The sequence below is a fragment of the Phoenix dactylifera genome, chromosome 7, assembly GCF_051530095.1.
Source record: "Phoenix dactylifera cultivar Ajwa chromosome 7, Ajwa_hap1_PhDact_Kaust_v1.1, whole genome shotgun sequence".
In the NCBI taxonomy this organism is placed as follows: Eukaryota; Viridiplantae; Streptophyta; class Magnoliopsida; order Arecales; family Arecaceae; genus Phoenix; species Phoenix dactylifera.
In genome coordinates, this window is record NC_143196.1 from 26,768,626 (window position 1) to 26,782,686 (window position 14,061).

General features: G+C 37.5%; 2 protein-coding genes across 4 annotated transcripts; both read left to right on the forward strand.

Moving 5' to 3' along the window:
• Positions 1-2: 2 nt before the first annotated feature.
• LOC120105967 (EPIDERMAL PATTERNING FACTOR-like protein) lies at positions 3-706 on the forward strand. Its single transcript, XM_039118761.2, has 2 exons — positions 3-223; positions 319-706. The coding sequence occupies exons 1-2, from the start codon at positions 119-121 to the stop codon at positions 562-564; spliced, it is 351 nt and encodes a 116-aa protein (XP_038974689.1). The 5' UTR covers positions 3-118; the 3' UTR covers positions 565-706.
• A 4,844-nt stretch (positions 707-5,550) lies between these two features.
• On the forward strand, positions 5,551-13,492 carry LOC103720186 (Haloacid dehalogenase-like hydrolase (HAD) superfamily protein). Of its 3 annotated transcripts, none has more exons than XR_015967438.2 (12): positions 5,573-6,034; positions 6,115-6,208; positions 8,289-8,333; positions 8,448-8,498; positions 8,703-8,777; positions 8,892-8,925; positions 9,700-9,791; positions 12,308-12,363; positions 12,473-12,532; positions 12,613-12,672; positions 12,764-12,810; positions 13,021-13,492. XR_015967438.2 is itself a non-coding variant. In XM_088701409.2 (11 exons), the coding sequence occupies exons 1-11, from the start codon at positions 5,634-5,636 to the stop codon at positions 13,067-13,069; spliced, it is 972 nt and encodes a 323-aa protein (XP_088557535.2). In that variant the 5' UTR covers positions 5,551-5,633; the 3' UTR covers positions 13,070-13,492. The 3 variants fall into 3 exon arrangements, 1 of the variants encoding a protein (XP_088557535.2); XR_015967437.2 differs by lacking the exon at positions 9,700-9,791 and having other exon boundaries at positions 5,577-6,034; positions 13,021-13,242; positions 13,321-13,492; XM_088701409.2 differs by lacking the exon at positions 9,700-9,791 and having other exon boundaries at positions 5,551-6,034.
• Positions 13,493-14,061: the final 569 nt, after the last annotated feature.

The window sequence follows — 14,061 nt, forward strand, 5'->3', positions numbered from 1 at the left end:
TACGCGCACTCAAAAAGGCAGTTCCCTTTCCGCCTTCTCAGCCTCTCATCCACTATACTCAAAAAAAGTACTAGAAACCGCAACCTCTATCAACTTCATGGCTTAAGGCAGGGGTCCCATGACTATGAGCTCAGTGACCCATGACCTCCTCTTCCTCTTAACACTTCTCAATCTCCTCCTCCCCACCTCCTGCCTTGCTAAATCCTCACTCTCCTCCCCTCAGGTATCCATCCATACCTCTCCTTATCCGTTTCCTGTAAGTCTTCTTTTCCTTCTCTAATGGCGAGCTTTGATCTCTCTCTCTGTGTGTGTGTGTAGGGAATGCTGATGGAAGAGAAGATCAGGCTGGGATCAACGCCACCCAGCTGCCACAACAAGTGCAACGAGTGCAACCCTTGTACGGCGGTCCAGGTCCCCACCCTCCCAGGCCCGGCCGACCCCGGCCTGGGCCGGCCGGTCGGGCAGGCCCGCCCATTGGCCGACCAGCCCTCTTACACCATGTACTCCAACTACAAACCTCTGGGGTGGAAATGCCGGTGCGGCAGCCACCTCTATAACCCTTAGAAATGGAGAACTAAGAAAAGGGGCATCTCTTTTGGGATCAATGGTTGCTGGATTTCGGAAGACCCATTAGAAATGGATAGGTTTCTTCTCATTCTTTGTTTACTAGTTTCTGTTTTGATTGGTTTTAGTACTTGCTGCCATTTTTGTTGTGGGTTTAATGAGGTGCGGTGTCCCTGGGATTGTGTTGGGAAGAGAACGGAGGCACACACTGAGAGTACGTACTAGCGTGGTATTTGTTACGCTTATTAGGAGTTATTAATTGATGCTGAAGGAGCTGAACGTATGGAGAAGCCGTGAGGGAACACTCTGGGTCTCATTTATCTGCTCTCTTAAATGGGAGGCCACCCCCATTTATCAGTCATTACTGTTTCCTATTCTCTTGTCACATTTCTGAGGGGCTGCAGTTATCTTCTTGGGATTCTCCATGATGGAACCCAGAGTGTTAAATAGTGTGAGAGAGCTCTCTCTCGCTGTGGGTATGATTTGACAACTAGTTGTGGTCGGGCGTAGTTGGGGCTTTTTTTTTTTGGCTAGCCTCCTATTTTCAAATGACGCATGGAAAAAGCTCATGGCCAACCTTGAGTCTTGAATTGGTTATCCGTCTGAGCCGCATGATCTGTAACACTGTCACCGAAGTATAATTGCTGTATCTCAAAAATGAATTGAAGAAACTTATATCATGAAAGCTAATCTCCATGTGGAGCCTGCACAAGGCGAATCTGATTCCTGCTTCAAAAATCTTTTGTTCTTTCCCCTACACTCTTCAGCCTCCTCTTTTTCTACGTCACTGCATATGTGGATTCCATTTTTTTAAAAAAATGCTTCTCTTGCACCACTATCATAATACACCTTTAGGATGGTTAGCTGAAAGTTATAGGCTGCAGCGTTTAGCCTCAGGCTTTTCTTGTTCTTTTGTTCCTTTTCAGACATCAGATGTCTTCTATCACACTATAATTGATCAGGTGGAAATGAGGGCTACAGTGTTCTAATTTTACACTGATATTTGTCTCAGAAGTCGCTAGAGATAGGGAGGATTATTCTCCTCAGCTGGCCTAGTCCAGAAGCAGGATAAGCAATTTGGGGGACAGACATGCTGAGGATAACAAGAGACAATCAGGGATAACATGAACGTTATGTTCGGAATAATTTGTTCGTTCCCCTTTTAATGATTACCTGGTACAAAAATATGGCTGACATATGATGATCACATATTGGATAAAAGGATAATAGTGTTGCTAATTATGGGGTTATTTGATCTTTTTCACTAATTGGTAGGGATTGAAAAAAAGGAACAGACAAAATTCCAGGGATCCTGGAGAACAAATGATGCCCAGGTATTCCTGGTTTGACCGAACTCTCAGTTATATTACACACTCCATCCCATCACTTTCCCAGTTATCCTTGATTTGATCCAATTGTCGAGAATATTTCACCTCAACATTTGGCCAATTTGTTGGTTATCTCAGGATAAGGTGGGATAGATGGGTTATCTTGGCCCTTGTCCTCTTTCCAAAGTCCAAACTAAGCCTCTTAGTTATTAGTGGAATATTTCCTGTTCCTTGCTAGGCCACCTAGTTATTAGTGGAATTATGTAACGTAACACTTCTTTTTTACCTCAAAAAAAAAATTGAGATAAGCTTATTCCACAATGAGAGATGTTTCAAATCCTTTGGAAATTCTGGTAGGTGCTTGTTTGCCACAGTATCCTGCCATGCACCATGGTGGTTCTTATGGTTTAGCTGCCATATTCGGTGTGCTGGGTACCAAAAAAGGCATGGATAGGATGAGCATGAATATTTGTCACTCAGTGGCTGCAAGCTTCTTTCAATTGGGCAGAACCAAGTGTTTGATGCAGACTAATTCAGTTGTGCATTGCCAAGTGTTGGACATAGTCCAATCCCTCATCATTTGTAGAAACTAATTATGTGCACTTATTCTCATAGTTATTATGATAAAAATAACTGCCGATTGATAGGAATTTGTTTTGCTAGGGGTAAGTTCTGATAGGCACAATTGGCCTATCATCCTATCATCTGCTGCTTAAAAGAAATTTGTGAATGTTGGGCTTAAATTGTTTTTTTTTGGGGGGGTTTGATATTATGGTAACCTGTGGGCTTGAGGTAAGTATATTCTAAGAGATATTATCGGGGATAAATATGCAAATATTTTATCCATCTTGGAACTGAATAGAGCGGTTTTAGCTGAAATTAAATATGGATAGTTTCGGTGATGATTTTAAAAATTAAAAATTGCTCGGTTTTGATTTTGATTTTGGTTAATTTTCTGATCCAAACTCGATCCAAAACTGAATTTGACACCAAATCCGAAGCCAAACACATCAGATAGTTAATATCCTTAATAACTTTTGTATTTAGTGTAAATCTAAATTAGGTGGTCCATGAAATAGTAGTGAAGATGATTCTTCCGTAGGTAATTTATAGAACATTTCTTGGTATTAATAAGATTGTATACTTTGAATAAATATGTGTCAATCATATTACAAATTATTGTATTAATTGAGCTTTTTGTTTATATTTTTTTTATTCTCTTAGGCATAATATATTCATGGATTGATGAAGGCAAAATAGAGTCCTACATTGTTCACCAAAATTTTCTTATATTGAAAAATTTATCATTATATTTTTTTAAATGTAGTTGAGCTTGTTTTAACTTGAATTATTATGTTTGTTGGATAGTTGTATTATTATTTCTGAATTATTGAGTTTTTGGATAATTGTGTTATTATTTTTGGATATATTTATTAGTTGAGTTTGTATAAATTATATTTTAAAAATTATAGATGATATCTTTAATTTGGTATTTATATATAAAAATTTTGAAATGAATAAAAAAAATTAAATGGTACTCGGTTATTTAGTTTTAGCCTTGATTTTGCAGTTTTTATTTGGGTGGTTGTTATGGTATTTTATTTTAAAAATTATTTTTTTTTAGTTTCAGTTTTGAAAAATGATAGTGGATTTTGAATTCGATTTTAATTATTTCACTTTCCGTTGACCTCTCTAGATGTTCTAGCCTATAAATTCTTGTATCCCAGTCCAAGCCCAGTTAGATTTTAGGTAAATACATAAAAATTTTGGCTTTTTAGGAGGGCATGGCCCACCCAATTCATTAAGGAGCCCTCATCCCCTTCCCAGTATAGAAATTCCGACCTTTAACATGGTAGGGCGTGTTTAGGATGCTGCTGTTCAGCAAAAAATGGAGAGCTTCCAATACCAGCCAAGGTTCCATATTTTCTCTTTTTTTATATATAAATTTACTAATGATGGTTTGCTTACGCTATTTGTTACCACCAAAATCCGACCTAACTGAATTGGATGAGATGGCAGACAATGATTGACTGGCTATGTTCGGCTTGTTATGCTCGAACGAAGAGATTTGCTTGGAGCTAGGAGTCCGATCTGAAAACAAGAAAGAAAATATCGAATGTCGCCGAATTTTATCGGATGGGAGATCCTCCAATGCTTTAAGCCAGGCAAAGATTTTGGAGAAGAGTTGGAGATTTGAAAGAGTAAAGCAAAATATCAGTTTAGGTGTAAGAGTAAGCATGAGCGTACTTGCAGATCCTCCAGATGTCGATATTTATAAGGATAAAGGCACAGAGCCGAGAAGGCAGATCATGTTATGACAGTCGGATGTGCAATAATTGGTTGATCGTTGAGTAACTCAACAACGTGAGAGACGAGCTGTAATCTTCCTGTATCAGTGCACGCGGTCATGGCCGTCCCTTTAATAGACATTTTAAGGACTCTACAATCCTTCTCAGTGGTCAATTATTATTAAGCCACAACTATGTTGTATAATTAAAACAGAAGGTTGCTCCAGCAATATACATTTACATGCAATGCATATGAATGCTGGTATGCATGGTCTTTTTATATGATACATCCTACAATCTAGACTCGTCTAAATTTGAGGTAAAGATTTCTAGAGAGAGAAGGGAGAGGGAATCTAGCAGTGCACACCCACCAAAGAAATTAAGGGCTACTTGGAGACTTGCAGGTGCACTAATGGGATACGAATAGCCTGTTTGCTTGGGGATTGTAGTTGGCCCACACGTTGCAGGTCAAACCCTCCTATAGCTCGGGCCTCCCCTCAACTTAACTTGTGGCCAAGGATAAGCTGTAAGATCGAGTTGCTCAATATCCTATGCTTTTGGATTGAATTGAGCTCCCTACTCTATGTCCTTCTTCCTCTACACCCTCCAACCTCCACCACCCTCAGCTAGCTCGCCCCTTCCTGCCTTGCCTTTGGCCTGCCCCTTCTCATATCAAATCTGCGCCTGCCTTCTCGCGCCTCGACTCCTCCGAGCTCTCACTCATTATCCTCCTCCTCCTCCTCCTCCTCCTGCGGCAATTTCTTTATAGAATAGTGATATTCTTTATTTCTCTCTTCATCTTCGGATTTTTATCTAATGATTCAAGGTGCAATTCTGGATGTGAGGAATAATAATAATAATTTTTTTTAGTTTTTCACTCCCCCCTTAAGCTCTCTGCCAAGAGTGCATTAGTTTTCGTCTTGCTACTTGTGCATGCTTTCAAAGTGACAGGGTAGATGAATATATGGTTGGGACATGTATTAAGAATTGGTGTTCTTAGAGCACAGCTACGACCTCGCCATTATTCAAAAAAATTATATATATTTAATATATAAATATATATACTATTACTTATATTAGCTAAGTATATATTGTAATAATAAAATTTTATACTATATGTTAATGAATATATCAATATCTGGTCTGTTGGACGGGTTTGGTATTGATCTTTCAGGATCGGGCCGGGCTTGGATAAAGATAAGAGGCTCGATGTCCGGCTGGGCTGGATTGGGACAGAAACATCGAGTAAATTTTGCCGTTGAGACCGGTCCGAGCCCGGCTTGGCCCGGCCCGACGTTTGATCAGCTCACGGAGCAAAGCTTGATTCCAGACCCCTAGTTCAATTTCCGTTTTCTTATTTTATCTGGCCGCTCTCGCCTCTGTTTTCAAAAACAAAAAAAAAAAAAAGCTCCGAATTCGGATAGACCGATAGATTGAGTGGGCGAGACCTCCAATGGCTTCCACTTCTTTTCTTCTCCCCTGCCCTTCCCCCGCTTCACCCCGCCTATCCTCCCCTCGCCCTCCTTTCCTTCGCCTCTTCCCCGATCTCTCGCCTCCATCGCCTTCTCCTCTCCGCCTCCTCCACCTCCGGAGCCATCGTTCGAGATCTCCTCCGCTCGCCTCCGTCGCTTCTCCTTCCCATTCTCCTACGTCTTCCCCTCTCCAGGCTCTCATCTTTGACTGCGACGGCGTCATCCTCGAGTCGGAGCACCTTCACCGCCAGGCCTACAACGACGCCTTCGCCCACTTTGCCGTCCGCTGCCCCCCTTCCACCTCTCAGGCCCTCTACTGGAGCTCCGACTTCTACGACGAGCTCCAGAACCGGATCGGCGGAGGAAAGCCCAAGATGAGATGGTAACCCTCCTCTCTCCTTTATCTTTTTCAATTTGCTTGAAATTCTTTTTATTGATGGTAATTCCAACCCGAATTGATAGGTATTTCACTGAGAATGGTTGGCCTTCTTCTTCAATCTCTGAGACTCCTCCATCCACCGAGTCGGATAAGGAAAGGTTGATTGATATCCTCCAGGCAAGTTCATGTACCTTGATCACTGATAAATAGTCCTATCATAATGTATTGGCGGTAGAGCCGCTTAAGAAAGCCAGGGTCTTTATCTGACATGATCGAATGGCTTAAGGGGATCTGCATTTGTTCGTGACGATATCTATCTTGATTTTAAGTGAAGGATTTAACTATGTCCACGCGATTGCAGCCAGCTAATAGGTGTGCATGATTTGGAGCTCCACATGAAAGTCCACCTTGCTGAAATGTTTCAGTTTTGGTGGGATATGATTCGAAACTGGCACTGGTTTTGGAGTTTATGCTAGTTTATACCAGTTTATACTTTTCAGTCTGCATTATGTTCCCTTATTGATTGATCTTAGAATATTGCTAGATGGAGTGGCTGAGATGGCCAAAAACAATTCATTTGCTCCAACTAAAACATAAATCAAATTTGAGTTCTGCAACATTGCAAGTGTGGTTGCAGTATGTATTGACGGAAGGAGAATTAAAAGATATTATGTAATATACAGCAGAAAGTTTGTCGGCACTAAAAAGTCTACAATGCAATTCAAAATATGAGTCTGTGTTGCTATAATCGGAAATTTAATAATATAACGTAGACAACCACTGTTACAAAATTGGTTAATTCTACTGGTGAGAGCATGATTTAAAGAACTGTTTGGAACTCTGAAGTTAGAACCAAAAGTTTTGGTTTTGGTTTTAGCTTATCTGATCAAAAACTAGGTCCACTTTTAGAGTTTAAGTGGAACTAACTTACGGTGTTAAATTTGATGTCTATATAGATTTCACTGTGGTTTCTTGCATTTCTTCTTTTTTTTTTAATTTTGGGAAGCATCGTTTGTGTACGAAACTTGAATTTGAAAGTTCCAAAAGGATTTGGAAGCACTGCATACTATATTTCAATGATATTTCTAGAAAAAGTCTTTATGTTTGGCTATCCTAGAGCTCAAGTTCTTGTATGATACACGGCCAATGATATTGTATACACCAAATGTACTTTTTAATATCTTATTCTCGGAAAGTGATATTTTGATATTTTTATATGAAACTACCCAAAATAAATCTAAAAGGTTCTAAGCAACATCCTATTTTGAAATAATGTCTAACTTATTATTCTTGAATAATTTCATTTTTCTTCATTTATGAAATTTTAATATTAAATATTTTATTTAATTTGTTATAATTTTCAAACAAAATTGTTGACAGTAGAGCAAAATACCTTTCTGTATTTGTGGGTAACTGGAAACTTGTACACCTCCTGTACTGATTGTTGGTAGCACGGTATGTACTGTACTGGTACTTCTTATTAGGTGTGTCCTGGTTGCTTGTCAGTACGGGTACCAAAACTAGTGTAAGCCCATAGCGAAACTATTGAAACTAAATTCATATGGTCTGGCTGAAACTGAAACCAAAGTTGAGTTTTTAAATATTGGACATAATAGATAGGATAAAATATGGTATTGCAAGCAAGTGCCAGGGGAAGAGTAGAGGATTTATGTTGCAATTCCCTTTTTCTGTATCATAGCCTTGGTTTGAATTTTGATGCTTGGTTGGATATAATCAAATTGCCTTTAGGCATGTCATCAAATGTCTTATAGAAGAAGTGTACGTAGGATATACATTCCGTAAAGTAGGACCTAGATTTCCATCCCATACACTGAACCTGCTAACTCAGGACTGGAAAATTCTGCAGAATGGGAATCCTGTCTTGCATTGGATGCAGAAAGGATAAATATACAAACCAGAGAATTATCACACTGTGGGGCCATATCATAATTATCTCTGTTCTGAATTTCTTCCATTCTTGTCCATAGATATCTGTAAGTGTTAGCCTTTTGTGCTAATGTTTTGTTGGACTGCTATCCTTGCTAAATACCCCCTTTTCATTTAGATAACAAATCGGTCATTGCTCATGTGATGGAATTTTCGTTGAATCTCATTCATTCTGGCAATTTACGCATGCTGTTTCTATATCATCTTTGACTTTCACCTCACCACAGGATACTATTTCTACTTTCATATCAATTTTAGATATTTTTGATCATCATGTCTGCAGCTTCATAATGTGTCGTCATTTCTGTAGGACTGGAAGACAGAGAGGTACAAAGAAATTATCAAATCTGGAACTGTAAGAATATTTCTTCGATCCTGGTATATTATATTTATACTGTTGCAAGCATGATGTTTAGCATGGGAACTTCATTTCAAAAGATGAGAGATTTTTCTTTATTTGTGTGATCAGGTGGAGCCTAGACCTGGCGTCTTGCAACTAATGGATGATGCCAAGTGTGCGGTAATACGGTTCGACTATCTCTTTCTTCTGTTAGTTGTTTACAGGTTTTGAGATAGAGCCTTTTGTTTCAAGTGGTTAATGTAGCGCACATTCCTTATTCTTTACATGAAAGTTTGTGTCTTGTGCATAAAATTACTGGATGCTGAAAATTGACGTTGTGGTGTGTCAGGCATTAGTTAAAGTAATTTTTCTTTAATGTTGCAGGGTGTTAGACTTGCAGTTTGCTCTGCAGCAACTAAAAGTTCAGTTGTGCTATGTCTTGAGAATCTTATTGGAATAGTAAGCTTGCCTTTGAAAACTTTATTCTTGCAGTCATTGAATGGCCAAAATGATATTTTTATGCAGAGATATCACTTCTTGTTTTTTTTCCTCTTTGGTTGTGCATTTCCATAGGAGCGGTTTGAAAGTCTTGACTGCTTTCTTGCAGGTACTCTACCATCAGTCTTTATGTCATAATATCTTTGCTAGTTTATGTGTCTTCTCATGAAGAAAATAAGCAATCTACCACTGACCTTGACATTATATTATTTTTGGTAGTTTTTGTGTTTTTCATGAAGACAAGCAATGGAACCAGTTATATTTTGCATTTCATATTTGAAGCTATTGTCACTTTCTTGGACAAAATGTTTTTAAAAAATGTAGTTGATTGATGATAGAGTTGTAAATAGTTCGGTCACCTTGAAATCTGACATCACAAAATATAATCCTTCTGACAGCTGACCATAGTCTTGCACCTCGATCTTCTGTTGCTTCATTTCATTTTGTTGCTTTGCTTATTACTGTTTTTTCTTACAAACAGTTCTACCTCAATGTTTCAAGCTGTCTTTGCTTGCTTTACATACACTAACTAATGTGACAATGATCTAACGTTATCTCTACCCCATTGCCATTTATTTTTCTTTTCTTTTATAGCTGCAATAGAAATAAATGGTGCTGTTCTTCTCATCCAGTTTACCAGTTGTTTTCTGCCAAAAAAAAAATCTCCATCAAGTGTTCAAATGAAATTCCTGTGATTAAGGAATTATGGTGGAGAATATGAGATAATAAGTAACTAATAATAACTGTGCATGTAGGCATTGAAGGAGATGATTGAGTGAATACCTATTTTCTAGTAAAATCAGCAAGCTTACATTTCTGAGTTCAAAAGGAAATTATAATAGAATTTCACTTTCAGTTAACTAATCATAATTATTAATTGTAGGAGCACTACCATATCAAGATTCTCCCCATTTAGCTGTTGTTGGTCATGACCCTTTTTTTTTGGATGCAACACATACGATCCAAGAAATCCAGGTGGGACAATTGCCCCCCCTCACGCCCTCTGGCTCTGCAATTGCAAAAATTTAAAGTGCCCACCTAGGCTGCCAAGGTGGCCATCATTATGCTTGTCATTCTCTATATTGCTGCTAAAATGACTTATAATAATTGGATTCATATTCTTTCATGACAACTGCAGAGATTTATTTATAAAATTTTTGCCTTGCTTTTCAGTTTCATGGGCATTATGTGAAGTCATGCAACTAAAACAGGTGGAAAACCAATTGTAGCTTGAACAATTTTCTATATGTTTCAGCAAATACCACACAGATTATACTTATTTCATGATATAAGGATGGCCTTAAATTGAATTGGGTTTTCTAGCATATTTGAAGGAAAATATAAAAAGTGAATTTCTGCTAAGGTTCTTTCTTTCAAGTATTATTAGGATTAAACGTCACATATTCTTCAAAAAGTATTTCATACCCAAAGTATGCCTGCGAACTACTTATAAAAAAACTGAGAAGTTTCACCCTCAATTTGCCTCCTAACTTACCTATCAAAGTTTTACTCTTCATGTCGAAGGTGCAGTACTCTGAACCCTAGGATATACCTACCTTTTCTTGGAAAACTGATATACTTGACAACCATATGGATAGTATTTTAATCTATATTATGAACATGGTAATTATGTTTTTGTGGATAACTCATTTAGACAGCCTCAACTTCGAGACAGGGTGTTGTTTTCTTGTACAAAGACGTTTGGACCTTTGGGTTAGACAATCATCCTTTTGGTTCTGTAGTTTCCTATTGTCAACTTGTTACTTTCAAATAGTAAGAAAACAAGTGGTCTATTCTGGTCACATTTTGTTTCTGAGCTTGGATTTTCTATACCATTTCTCATGCTGTCTGTTTGAACCAAGCTGGCATTTATGTTGCATCTAACTTTATGCACCACTGGATCTTGAGGTGGATTTACCTGTGGATCGTGAGAAGCTTTCTTTAGCATTTATTTTTGCCCAGAACATATAATCCTCTTTTCAATTGAATGCTCTTTTTAAATCTATGGATTGACCTTTATGTTGCCTGCAATTTCTGTCACCTTTTTGAGCAAGTTTGACATTTATGATCTGTTATGGGGGAAGTGTTGGTTTGCAGTGGTCTTTTATTTTATTGATTTTTCTTGTGATTAGTTTTTAATGCAAAACATATCTTATGATTTCATCTATGTTGGTTCCCATTCATTGGGAACTCAATAATCAATAGTAGTGTCTTTTAATTCCATACCTGTTTGGAACCCGTTTGCAATTTCTGTATCGATGCTTTCTCTGTTGGGAGCTTTCATACAGGCACCTTAGGATTTGATTCATTTATCCTCTCTTTTTAATTTTTTTTTAATATTTTTATAAGCTCAAGCTTATTCCCCAAAAACTAGAAAATAAAAGTTATATGAGAAAATCTTCAAACAGATAGGAACAGGTTTCCGCTTGTTCTTTGTTTTCCTTCTTCATCTGCTTGATTTACTTAAAGGGAATTAGGTAAGCAAGCTGCTGATTTTGAAGTCTTCCACTGGTTTCAAAGTGTTTGCAAAATCAGCTAGTAATGAACTAGTGAAGTGAGTTTTTATCTTGGCAGAAGACATTTAAGCACCCCTATGCATCATCCAGACTGTGTCTATGTTAACGGACAACTTTGCAAACATGTCTCAAATCCCCTGCCATTTTTGACCTTGGCTTTCTTTTTATATTTTGTTGATTAACTAGCAAAATATTAATCCCAGAACTCTTTTTACAACAGTTGAACTATCTGATTTGTGGTCTGGCATGTCTAGTGGATCTGATAACCTTTTATCGTATGTTTTGGGAATTTGCAGCCCCTATTTCGCGGCCTTTTATAACAGAATGACATCGCAGAAAATCTGAGAATCAATTCTTTGCTTTTATTTTCAGTTCTCTTTTTGATCTTCTTCTACAAATTACAAACATATGCTTTTGCAACTGGCATCATCTGTTGTCTTTCATAAATATAGCTCACTACCGCCTACTGTTCACTTTAGAAGTGTTTGGTTATTTTGACAAATAAAATCATGATATACTGTGATGTTGTATATTTTTGAAGTTATTGTACAATTAATTCCATCGTTGGATGAATTTCAGACAGTCAGACAAATTTTAAAAATCACGAATTTACAAATCCACAATTTAACTGCTTTTTGAAATTTATAATTTTCCTCATGCACTGTCTTTGTTTAATGTCACACATTTTTGCAACAAAAAACCCGTTCTGAAAAATATTAACTGATACAAGCTAATATAAGAATAGCAAGAGAACATCATTTACAAATATATACATCCCAACACAAATTTGACAACAATTTGTTCAAAGCAGTTTGATAAGAGCAAATACAGTCAATGGCAAACTTGGTTGAGTACGTGTAAGTTTTGCTCACTTATTTGACTAAACTGTGTCAGAATGTGGGGTGCATGCCTCTGTTATAGGATGAAGTCGTGTAATGCATTCTCAATGCTATCAATAATCCTTTGTGCTTGCAGGTGATGATGTCAAAGCAAAGAAGCCTGATCCATCAATTTATTTAACAGCTGCAAAGGTAGTTAAAAATACATATGTATCATTCTTCTTAAGGGCTTTCATCAATGAATATTGCTTGGTTTATATCACTAGCTGTTATACTGAAACACTGAACGTTTACCAACCAGAAACTTGGTGTGGTAGGGAAGAACTGTTTGGTGGTGGAGGATAGTGTCATCGGGCTACAAGTATGTCTTTGGCTTTATAATTCAATGCAGTTTGAAACTTTATTATTAGTGGATTTGATCAGAATTTTTAACTTTCACAGGCAGCAACTGGAGCAGGAATGCCATGTCTAATAACTTACACACCATCTACTGCTAAACAGGTGCGATTCTTTTTCCTTATGATAATTCTTCTGTCCCATGGTCATACAAATTCGTGTTCAAGGTGGTATGATAATTCCTTTTTGTCCTTAGGATTTTGAAGATGCTATTGCAACCTACCCTGACTTGAGTAATGTGAGGTATGCATCCCCAAAATGTCCAAGAGTCCAGTTTGTTCATTTGTTTGACACTTTTTTAGCAATACAGTGGTAATAAGCGACCAATAGAGCTGAACCCTGGGCCTTTCCCAAGGGCAAGCCCTTGGGAGAGAGGTGCCAGCCATCTGAGCGAGTAGTTATTGTCCTTTTATTTGACTCTTGTAGTCACAAAATAACTTAATATCTTTGCAGGCTACAGGATCTTAAATTATTGCTTGAAAGTGCTATGGTTGCTAACTAGTAAGTCCATGTTACTTTCACATTATGTACCCTCAACTACTTGTGGCGATGCAAGAAGGCTGAGGAACAAATGGAATTTTAGTTCCTTGGAGGATTTGCTGATTTCTGTCATGGATCTCGAGGTTGCTTCGTTGAATCTTCCAAGCTAATCGGAAGCTTGATATAGTGTATATAGTAATTTTTATTTCACATCCCATTGGTTTTCCTATTATGTACGATTTTTCACTTTATAATTCTCTATGTATAATATAGGGGCTTCCTTGGAACTGAGCCTGCGTTTTTTTTTCCTTTTTTGCATTCACCCTTGTTATCCTTGGCTAAAGGCAGACAGAAAAGTGAGAGTCTGCTAGTTTGCAAATCTGGACTATTTTTCACTGAATTATTTACTATCGATACATGAAGTGTTGGTTGATCTTTGCTGGGAGTGTGTTTGACACAATTCTTTTTTGATATCATTTATGTGGTATCATGTGAAATTAGATTGAAGGCAGGACTTCTCTCCGGCAAGTGTTGTGGAGAGAGATTGAAGTCCTGGTGGCCAATTTATCTATCTTTCTCTCTTTCGATCTTTCTTATATGTCTGTCTATCTATCCATATCCAATTGAAGGCCGATGGTTTTTATTACAAAAAAAAAGGCCAATGGTTTTTTCCAACTCATGTTCCAAGTTGAAGTTATGGTCTGTTTTCCACTTGGACCGGCTAGTTCTCTTCGACTGTTTGGTTATTGGTATCAGTTATAGACTAGGATTGAGCCTCAAAAGGAGGATAGACTTTTGACCAAAAAAAGGAGGATAGACTGGGTCCTCAAAATAGCTCGCAAAATTGTGTGTGTATATATATATATATATATATATATATATATATATATATATATATATATATATATATATATATATATATATATATATTCAAATTTACTATTAGGAAAAGCTAACTTACATGTGTATAGGCAAGATAGCTTGCAAAATAGGCTTTAGTAGATAGTTCATAAA